Source organism: Mycteria americana, chromosome 15, assembly GCF_035582795.1.
Source record: "Mycteria americana isolate JAX WOST 10 ecotype Jacksonville Zoo and Gardens chromosome 15, USCA_MyAme_1.0, whole genome shotgun sequence".
Lineage (NCBI taxonomy): Eukaryota > Metazoa > Chordata > Aves > Ciconiiformes > Ciconiidae > Mycteria > Mycteria americana.
Window position 1 is genome coordinate 13,414,672 of NC_134379.1, and position 10,257 is coordinate 13,424,928.

Here is a 10,257-nt window from a genome sequence, read left to right on the forward strand (position 1 = left end):
CAAGTGGGGACTCCAGCCACAGCAGGAGACTCTGGCATGGGCTGTACTCTGAGGTCCTACCAGTCTCCTGTGCTCTGGTTTGGGGGGGCTCAGTGCTTGATGCTGGAGGCTCTCAGGAGAGCGAGAGCAGCCTACCTCACCCGAGAGCTGCTTTCAATAGAAGTAGCCCTGAGCTCTTTTTTTCCTCAGACATCCCTAGGTGCAGGTGCCCGCTGTGCTCTGCAGTGCTGAGGGCAGTTCTCTGGGGCAGTGTAAGGTACATTCTGGCTTGGAGATCCTCCACTGCTCACTTCTTTCAGTATTTTCTAATTTCTCAGACCTTCCTGGATAGCTCCCAGTGGGCACTGGGCTCTGCAGCTGGCAGGTGAGGGCTGGGTTTTCCCTTAGCCGTTGGTCCTGGAAGTGGAACTCACTGCTGTTCCTGTGCTGCACCAAGACAAAGCCAGAAATGGTTTGTGAAGGTGAAAGTGCTTCTCAAACAGTCTGTCCTGGCAGTGCCACAGTATTGTGGGATGGAGGAGCTGTAGAGGCCTCGTCCTGCAGCCTTACAGCATCAGCTCTGTCTGCATCTTTCCTGGCAGAAACCTGGGTATGGTGAGCCCATTCCTGTAATGAGCTCTTCCCTCATTAGAGTGTCTCCTAATTCAAGTGATTCCTAACATGTAACCTACTTCTCTTTTGCTTCCATTTAAGTTCTCTGCTTCTTAGTCACAACAGACAGATCTACAGATGACTTTGAAATCATGTTTCTGAAGGATCAAAGCATGACTGCAGACAAACAGGTAGCGACAAATCCCGATAGATACAGCCTCCCAGCAGTGGTGGGACCTTGACACCAGGACATTGCCACAGCTTTTGACCCTGGACTGTGAATGTGGTGATGACGTGGGAAGAGTTCTCCTACATGACAGGTCCCTTCTGAACCCTCCTGTGCAGATCACAGGTCCTCTATCTCAGTGTAACTAGATTTAATTTTCTTACATCCATTCCTGTGAGAACCGATCAAGGCTTTTTCCCTCTATAAGCCCCAAGACTCCAGTCCTACCACCTGACATGGGATTTCTTGGGTCTCAGTGGGAGTGCATCAGAGATACAGAACAAATGTTAATTAAAGGAGAATGAGCTCAAAGAAGCAAATTTATTGGGATGCTTTACCAGACACTGCAGAGAGGCACAGAGTATATGGAAATCTGTGGCATGTAGCTTTTTTGCTTGCTGTAAGTTCTGGAGGCAGCTAAGAAACTCTGATGAAAAGTCACTCCCGGGCTGAGTGTCTTAGTCCCGCAGGGAAGGTACATGTGGAATCCACAAATTTCACAAGTGATTTTTTTATTCTTGATTATGAACATAATAACAAGGAATCATTGGCAAGCGCAGGGGAAAAGAGCTGAGCAGAGGGGGAGCCTGCGCTCAGTGCGGGGAATTGGAAAGTGGCATTTCACTAAAACCCTACTACCCTTGGGCTCCAGAAAGGCTCAAGCTGTTTGGCCATGCAGAGCCTTTGCAGAGTGTCCAGTGTGGACAGGGGGGGAAGAAGCACTAACAATACAGAGCTGGTTTGATGAGGATAAGGGAGGATTTGCAGTTCCCTTTACACAGACTGCCCCATGTCATGCCACCCTTGAAATTCAGCCGTACAGAATAACATGCTGAATACCACCACCCACCCTCATAGCTGTAGGCACAGTTCTTACTGTAAGTGTCCTGATCCCGATCCTTTGTGGAGAACTTCATGTTGTCATGCATGGTGTTGGGATTGTCTGAGGTCATGGCATCCCCCGCCGTCCCTGTGTAGGAGCCCAACCTCAGCCGGTAGCCGTGGGACTCATCTTCCACACTGAAGAGGTTGTAGTCTGCGAAATTGATGTTGTCTGTGGAGTCCTGGATGACAAACCTGACCTGGTAGACCTTCTGCTTGGAGATCTGATGGATGTACTCAGTGCCCAGCCAGTACTCACTGCGCACATTCCCAAAGCCATACTTGTAGGTGCTCCAGGACTCGGCCCAGGTGACTGGTGTATCTTTCTGGTTCCTCTGGATGACTGTCCAGCCCCCGTTTGTCACATTCATTTCGCAGTACACCACGAGGTGGTGGAGCCCTTTCGGCTGGATGATGTAGACACCACTGCGGCTGCCAGCAGGGATCTCGCTGCAGTCCTTGGGCCAACCTGGGGCAGGAAAAAGAGATGGTTATTAAATCCCACACAATGAGATACTGAAAGCACCTGATATTTCTTTTGTGCCTATATCCTATTGCACACACATTCTTGGGCTGTATTCCTGCCGTGTGCTCGCAGGAGTAAATAAAAATCTTGAAATGATCGACGTAAGAGTTGGGCTTCATATCTTCCCAAGACAGGATTCAAACTGATGGGGACACACTGCCAAAATATCTTGGCCTGGTGAGACCAAGCCAGATATTGCTTTCAGCCAGCACACAATGCACCCTAGCCCAGGTTGAATTCAGTCTTGCAGTGCTGTGGTGATTTGCCTGTAGCATGCAGGTGATATATCACCACACAGACAAATGCAAATCTGGATTATAAAGCCATTTGCTGTTACAGCATGAAGGCTTTAGAGCTTTATAGTAATCTCAGAAGCCCTGGAGAGAGTGTGATCAAGACATCCATATTGCTAATAATTAAATCAGCCCTTGTGATCTCAATAGGGCAAATCCATCAGTTTTCTCTGGGCTTACCTGAGTAGCTCTTTAGAGACTTCTTGACTTGTTTGATTTGATTATGGCCTTTCCATGCTCCAAGAGTGTCAGCACCTTATCCAACAAGCACCTGAATGCACCTACCCACTTCTGGGTACTTCTGCTCCCAGTACCTCTGCTACTGGTTATTCCTACCCAGATAGGACCTATCTTGTGGTCCTATGGGCTAATGTTGACTCAGTCAGTTCAGTAATGCAGTGAGTCCCTGTCTTACCCAGTCTTCTCATCAACTGTATAGTAAAAATAGGAAAATAACCAATCACCACTTCCCAAAGGCCAATAACAAATCATCACTTTCTGTTTTGGATCTTTAGGTGGAAAATTCCCCATGTTAAAGATCCTCATCAACTACTGAGTCCAGGACATGGCTGGTAATAGAGTCCCCCCGAGGTTACAAGCTGTGGCACCTCTGCAGCCTATCAGAAAATCAACATTTTTCCTGGGAGGAGCCAGTGCACATGTAGGACATGGGCTAAGGTGGCTGAGAGCTCTTCATGAGCCCAGCAATGGTGAAACCTTATGAGCAGAGGTACTCCTTGACAAGACACTTACCGTGGCCCGCCGGTTGGTGGGGGGCAATGTCTCTGACCTGTCGAACATGTTTGCCATCATTATCTGAATTAACAAGAACAGAGGAGACAGGGGTGAGTATTGAGAGTAGACATGTCAAATGCCTGCTGGGAGAGCATGATATTCCTGATGATATTCCTGTTTTTCTGTTGTTGATCCTAATTCCAGAGGGACTTTACCATTTCAGGTATCAGCCAGTTGGTTGTTTGGGGGAATTTACATGGTGTTAGAATGGGGCAGATGCTTCCTTGGTGAGAAGGATTTGGGCACACTGTGTGGGTGGGTGAAAGACCCCAAATGGTGGTGGCAACACTGGAAAGATGGTTGTTAAAGTGCAGTAAAAGCAGTTAGGAAGGGACTCAGGAAGAAGAGGGATTAGAAGGGGAAGAAATGTGAGAGCAGACACAGGAAAACTGGTGCAGGTATCAGGAGTTGGGAGAGGGGCTCTGCTCAGCTGGGTCAGAAGGGAATTTGAAGGGTATTGCTGGAAGAGGGGACAGTTTATGGTGAATTAATGCAATTCTTTTACAAGGACATCTTCTGTGTATCCACTGGTGGCTGTAAAACAGAGGAATGAATCACAGGCTTATGGAATCACAAAAGCTGTTCCTATCCCCTCTCTGAAACAGATGCCTAACCCTGCAGCTGCTGCTCTCTGACATCCTCAAATATCTGCTCCCTGCTTTCACTCTCAGCTGGTGCTTTCCTATCCCCTCTCTTATGAAGTGTTTAACTTAAGCCTCTTGCACTGTGTATAAGCCCATTCCTTCTCTTACTACACCTAGAGTACACTTCTTCCTGCAGACAAACTTTAATATTACTATCACTTCCTCCTCCACGGTCTTCTGATTTTGGGGCTAAACCATTCAGCTCTTCAGCCTTCCCTGACACAGTCTGCCTGCCAGATTTTTGACCCCTTTCCTTTTGACTCTCTCCAAATGTGTCTTGAAGCCCACCAGTGAACATGGTGGTTGGCCTGAGCCTGTGTGGAGTGGGAAACACTCATGTAACATCGCCTAGAGGACTTTCCTACCATGGTATTTACTTTTACTACAGCCATATGAAGCTGTTCACTCATGTTCATTTTGTAAGCCACAGTCTGCCTCTGCTCCTTTCTGCTTTCACTTCCCACCCATTTGGAAGCACTTCTCCACAAGTCAAGACTTTTTAATGTTAGCCTGTCTTCTCTGGCATGCCTCCCTGCTCACCCGTCTTGCATTCATGCTGCTCATGTTTTCAGAGCACCCTACCAGTGGTCTGGGTGAGACGTGAGTGTGAAGCCCAGAGCACCCTCCCTTTCTTTACTCAGACTTGCAGTTCTTGGTGAAGCCCAAACTCTTGCCTCAGTCACAGGTGCTGCCTGTGTTGGCAGTTTCTTGACAACTGACCTTTGCAGTGAAGGCTGATGTGAAACCAACATCAAACACTTGGACCTTGAGCTCTTCTGCCAAGAAATCTTCCTCCTCCCTTGAAAGGGAACCAGCTCTTTCTGTCATGTCATGTCCCACCCACAGCCCCCAGTTTTATTCCAGGAGCATTTCTTGGAGGCTTCCTCATTGCTCCAATATACCCTGGTATTTGTAGGTTATGCTGTGCCATCATCTGGCTGATTGCTCTGTGTCTGTGCCACTGTAATACACTGACTTTGTATTAACTTCACTTAGTTCCTCTTTGTATTCACTTCTGTCTTGAATTCAGTGTTCCACCGACCTTGTGATTTCCAGAGGTGGCTGCTGTTCTCCATGTCCTCAAAACACACTGTGATTGTTTGCCTTAACATCTTGAACACTGCTTCTCCGAGGAAGAGCCCATGGCCCACAACACTTGGTCTTGCTGCCAATGAGACCAAACCTGTCCCTTCTCCTGGAATCCTGTGAACTCTGTGCTTTGGACTATTGGACTCACTTATGGACAGAAGAACTTCATGCCAGACAGGAGAAGAGACAGACAGCAAGCAGAGGAGGACTCTGAGATGATTCTTGTTCCAGTAAGACAGCCTACATTGCATTGGCATTGCCCACACATAGAGCAGTATTTAGTCCTTGCTCCATGTTGCAGGGGTGTGGTTAGGCTGGTGAGGCAGTCTGTGCAGGATTTGACTGAACATGACCTTGTTTGCCTCTCCCTATTGTAGCGGTATACTTACCAAGCTGGGAGGACTCTGAGGGAACATTCATAATTTCATCCAGCGTGCCATTGAGGAGATGCAAGTTTTTTATGTCAAAGGCAGGAAGAGATGCTGCTAGGGCCAGCAGGCAGGTGAAAACCGGGAGACAAAGGTGCTGGGTAGCTGAAATGGGAAGATATTGGAAAAGGAAGAAAGAGATCATAACTTCCATTACAGAGCCATGAATCCCATTTGACTCCTTTACTTGCAGACTAAAATGGGAAAATAAAATTCTTTATGTGTAGAGATCCCTCTTGGAGCTGTAAGCCCCAATTCACTCATTTAGATGAGCTGTCAATGACTCATTGGCAGGAGTCATTAGTGGTGGCACCTGCTGGTGGTGGTTTTTGAGACAGAAGAAATGCAAAAACCTTGTTGAAACCCAAAGTGACTGTAATCAGAAATCCCTGTAAAGACCAAGTCTCAGGTCTGGAGATAACAAGCAGGGTGAGCACGGAGGGAGGAATCCCCTTTCCTCCGAGCTCCCATCACGCTTCCGTGGCACACTCACATGGTGTAACCTGGGACTACACCTGCCTCCAGTCCAGGTTTGTGGGCAGTAAGAACCCAGATGTCTGGGTGGGAACAAGTCCCAGGCAGGGCTGTGTGTATTTCTCTGCTCTGCATGAAAGCACCGTGACTGAGAGGGGCAGCACAAACTTTCAGGAATTACTGCCTGGCTGGTGCAAATTATTGCCTTTATATGGTTATATGGCCACTTCAAAGTTTCCATATGTAGCCAGCTGCTCTGATTTGTTCTTGTTCAGAGCAGCTAGGGAAACCAGCGCACTTTTTGCAATATTAAATCTAAATGAAGTAATAGAAAGTTTATAATGATTCCTAGAGAGTGGGGCATTGTGGGGCATCCCCCGCCTGCCCATGGGGAAATCTGTTCATGGTATGATAGATGTAGCTCACCCTGGCAGATTACTAATGTGATCCCTCCACTGTTCAAAAAGGAGCAGAGCAAAATCCATTGCACTGCCCTGGGTTTGGCACCATTCCGTGAGATGACTGAGAAGCAAAACAATCAATGATGCCAGCCTGGAACCACTGTGTGCAATTGCAGCCACCCTAGAGGCAAGCACCCCTTTCTGGGAATGCTCAGAGCTGTCCCAATTATTTGTACTGGTTACAGTTTTACAGCAGAGGTCTTTTAAACACACTTCAGTCCAACTAATTTGTTTCTCAATTCCTACATAACATTTAGTGCCTTGATACACTTGTGTTTAGAGACATGTTTAAATATATCTCTTCTTTAGGCCACCAGAGAAGCAATGCTCCCTCCACTGCTGGCCCATTCCCCCATGAATGGTCATGAAAGGTCTGGGTAGGAAGGAGATGCAGAGGAGAGTATCAGCCTCTCCTGAGTGTTCTGGGGACAGCAGTGTGCTTTCAAGCATCTAATCTCCAGATCTTAATACCTGTCCAATATCGCTCCTTAAGAAAGAATATCTAAAAAATCTGTTTTCTATTCTAGGTATTTAATACTTTCCTTGGAGAACGGAAAATTACAAAGAATGTTTGGTAAATATGAGGCTTGTAAAATGGGCTATCTGGCACTCCAGGGCTAGACCGATACAGCCTGAAAATAGCAGAACATGCAGACTCCTACTCCAATTCCCAGACCAGGGCACAGTGAGCCCAGACAATGTAATGGACTTAGCGCTGCGATGGCCGGGGTGTGGGGAGAAGGGAGCCCTGCAGAAGACAAAGTGCCGGGATGCCCTGTGACCTGCAGCCACACGCAGCGGTGCCATACCCTCCCATCCCATCCCACACTCACCCATGCTGTCTCTGCAGGGACCCTGCGGAGCAGGAAGCCGAGCGGGTTGGCCTGGCTGGAGGGGGTGTCCAGCCTGAAAGTTATAGGGCTCAGCAGGTGAGGGGGTGGAGGCACGAGACCCAAACCACAGCACTTGTCCTCTGGTTGGCAACAGGACTAGTGGTTTATGGCTTATTTGCTCTTCATCATTAAGTGATATGCCCTCAGACAATGAAGGCTGTGTCTCACAAAGGTGAAGAGCTTTCTTCAGAGGCAAAGTAAATAATTTGGTGCCAGTAAGCAAATGCCTTAAAACAACTGTGATTTACAGTGCCTGGCTGCCCCCCCTGCCCTGGCAGGGTTTCCCCTGGGAATGGCATCCTCTGGGCACCTCTGCACCTTTCAACTCATAAGTAAATACCCAGATGATATTCCCCCTCCTGGATGGAAATCAAACATCAGGCATAAATCACTCTCTCCAGAACAGGCATGGAGCTCAACAGTCACTGGGGACCCCATTAGACCCTTCAGGGAAGAGGTACTCTAGTGTTCCTGGCAAATTGTGCACCGAACTTCAGAAAGTGCCACTCCAGGTGCCTCCTGACGTGCCTGGCCTGCCACCACCACACTGCCTCTTGCGCAACGTGCACTGTGGTCTCCCCTGGTACCGCGGCCCTTGCAGCAGTCACAAGTTTGGGAATCGTGATGTGACACTGATGTAAAATGGTCTCACTTCAAGCCCCTGTCTGCTACTAGGAGTCCTTACACTATGGATTTCTTACAGAAAATGCCAGACCATCCTTTTCCTAGGGATTGATACCTGCAGTATTCTGAGCTATGAGGACTCCTGTACCCCAGCATCCACCTTGTGCTGGACAGCACAAGATGGCCAGAGCCTGTGGAGTAGGCTGGGCTTTTGTCACATGCTGTTCGCTTGCAGCGTGGCTGCCTGGTCATGGAGGCTCCTGTGCATGGCCTGCTGTGCTGCTGCTTCTGCTCAACAGCAGATGCAAGCAAAGGCAGGCAGCAACCCTCAGCAGAGCTTCACCAACAGCTTCCAGTCCCTGGCCAGCTTTTCCAGGAGGCTGTGGTTGGTGTTTGGGTTAGGATGTGCAAAGCAGGCAGGGGAAAGGTCATAGAAGGGATTTCTCTGAAACCCCAGCTGTGTCCTGGGGCTCAGCTCCTGCTCAGTATATGTTTGATATTGTAAGGGCCACAGTTGTGGCACAGTTCTGTTTATTGCTGCATCCTGGGCTGCATCTGGAAAAATGCAGCCAGGAGGGTGAGGGAAGGGATTATTCACTTCCATGTGTGAGACGACAGCTGGAGTGCTGTGTCCTGTGTGGGGCTCCCCCATGCACAACAGCGACTAAAGCTCCAGAAAGAGTCCAGCTAAGACCAAGACAGTCGAGGCAGGAGCATATGACATATGTGGACAGGCTGAGAAAGATGGGCTTGTTCAGCCTGCAGAAGGGAAGGCTGAGATGGGATCTTGTTGCTGCCTACAGCTAGCTGGTAGGAGGGTGGAGAGCAGACCAAGTCAGGCTCCTCAGAGCACTGTGTCTCGTTTTGAACCCCTCATTACAAGAAACGTATTGGCAGACTGGAGCAAGTCCAGTGGGGGCCACCAGACTGGTCAGGGGCCTGGAGCTCAGGACATGTCAGGAGAATCTGAGAGAACTGGGCTTGTTCCACCTGGAGAAGAGCAGGCAATGGGGAGGTCTTATTCCTGACTACAACTACCTCATGGGAGGATACAGAGAACATGGAGCCAGACTGTTCAAGGAGGTGCGTGGTGGAATGAGAAGCAATGGATCTAAGTTGGAACATGGAAATTCCAGTTAGAAATAGGGACTTTTTTTAACATGAGGTTGGTCAAATACTGGAACAGGTGCCCAGAGAGAGGCTGTGGGATTTCTATCCTTAGAGGTGTTCAAAACTTGACTGGAAAAGGACCTCATTTTTTAGATCTGCTTTGAGCAGGGATTGGACTAGATGGCCTCCAGAGGTCTCTCCCAACCTAAATTATTCTATCACCCTGTGATTCTATGACTGTCCTTGGAGGTGCACAGGGATAGGATGAAAGGCAATGGACGACATAAGGGAAGGGAGGGAAATTAGAATTAGATTAAAAAAAATTCAGCCTGAGGGTGTTCAAAGACTGAAAAAAAAAAAAAAAGAGAAGTCCTGGGACCTCCATTCCTCGACATATTCACAACTGACCTAGACATGACCCTGAGCAACCCATTCTAAGTTGTCCCTGCTTTGGCCTTGAGATCAGACCAGAGACATTTGGAGGTCATCCTCGTCTCAGTTACCCTGTGTTTCTCCAGTTCTCTGAGGAACCCTCTCCCCGAGCCCTATGCATCTGTTTTTCTGCAGGAGCACAGCCATGGTGCCAGGCCTTGTGCAAGATGCAGAGCTGGTTGCAGCAGAACATGCCTTGAGAAGCCACTTTGTAAGCCCAAAGAGCTATAGCAAAAGCCTGAGGGCCTATGGAGCATGAGAGACCTGTACAGCCAGCCAGGCCGGTGTGATTTGCTCTTTCAGGATTAACTGCTACTGTCATGGCCCTGAGTGCACCAGTAGGCCTTAATGGCTGGTGACCAGTCCCACCTGGAACCTTCACCTGGGCCCATGAGGCCTGTTTCAGCTCAGCCCTGGGCCTTCAGTCCTAACTTGAGCCACACTGTATGAGTACTGGTCTTCAGGCCCCTTTCTGGCCTTGTTTTCTGGATGGATCTTAGATCTACACTGTAGATAGCTCATTTCCTGGATGGACCACTCAGATGCGTGTTGTAGCTTAGCTCCAGCCCTGCCTTTTGCACTGTGTCATTTTTTCCAGGATCTTGGGCCCGGCCGACAGCTTGCGTTGCTGGAGCTGTTGCCAACATTCAGCTCTGTCTGCTGTGCTCAGATCTGGCAGCAAGGGCGTTGCATCCTCAGGGTTCACCCTTGGCTTCTGGCTTGCAGGCCCGTGGGGAGCAGCCAGCCTTTGCTGCTCCCAGAGATCTGGCTCATGCCTTCATTCTCCTC

General features: G+C 48.9%; 1 protein-coding gene across 1 annotated transcript; it reads right to left on the reverse strand.

The window, feature by feature from the left end:
- Window positions 1-1,539: 1,539 nt before the first annotated feature.
- On the reverse strand, window positions 1,540-7,246 carry LOC142417277 (fibrinogen-like protein 1-like protein). The gene is made up of 4 exons (XM_075517789.1): window positions 7,243-7,246; window positions 5,436-5,579; window positions 3,272-3,334; window positions 1,540-2,168 (listed from the first exon to the last, which is right to left on the reverse strand). Exons 1-4 carry the CDS (start codon window positions 7,244-7,246, stop codon window positions 1,540-1,542), a joined length of 840 nt encoding a protein of 279 aa, XP_075373904.1.
- Between the last annotated feature and the right edge of the window lie 3,011 nt (window positions 7,247-10,257).

What these genes read in the sequence shown, in the direction of transcription:
- LOC142417277 (XM_075517789.1), bottom strand. An exon ending in CTCAGAGTCCTCCCAGCTTG is followed by an intron (nt 3,335 to 5,435) that starts GTAAGTATACCG and finishes TTGTTAATTCAG; the next exon opens with ATAATGATGGCAAACATGTT. An exon ending in CCACCAACCGGCGGGCCACG is followed by an intron (nt 2,169 to 3,271) that starts GTAAGTGTCTTG and finishes TTCCTGCCCCAG; the next exon opens with GTTGGCCCAAGGACTGCAGC.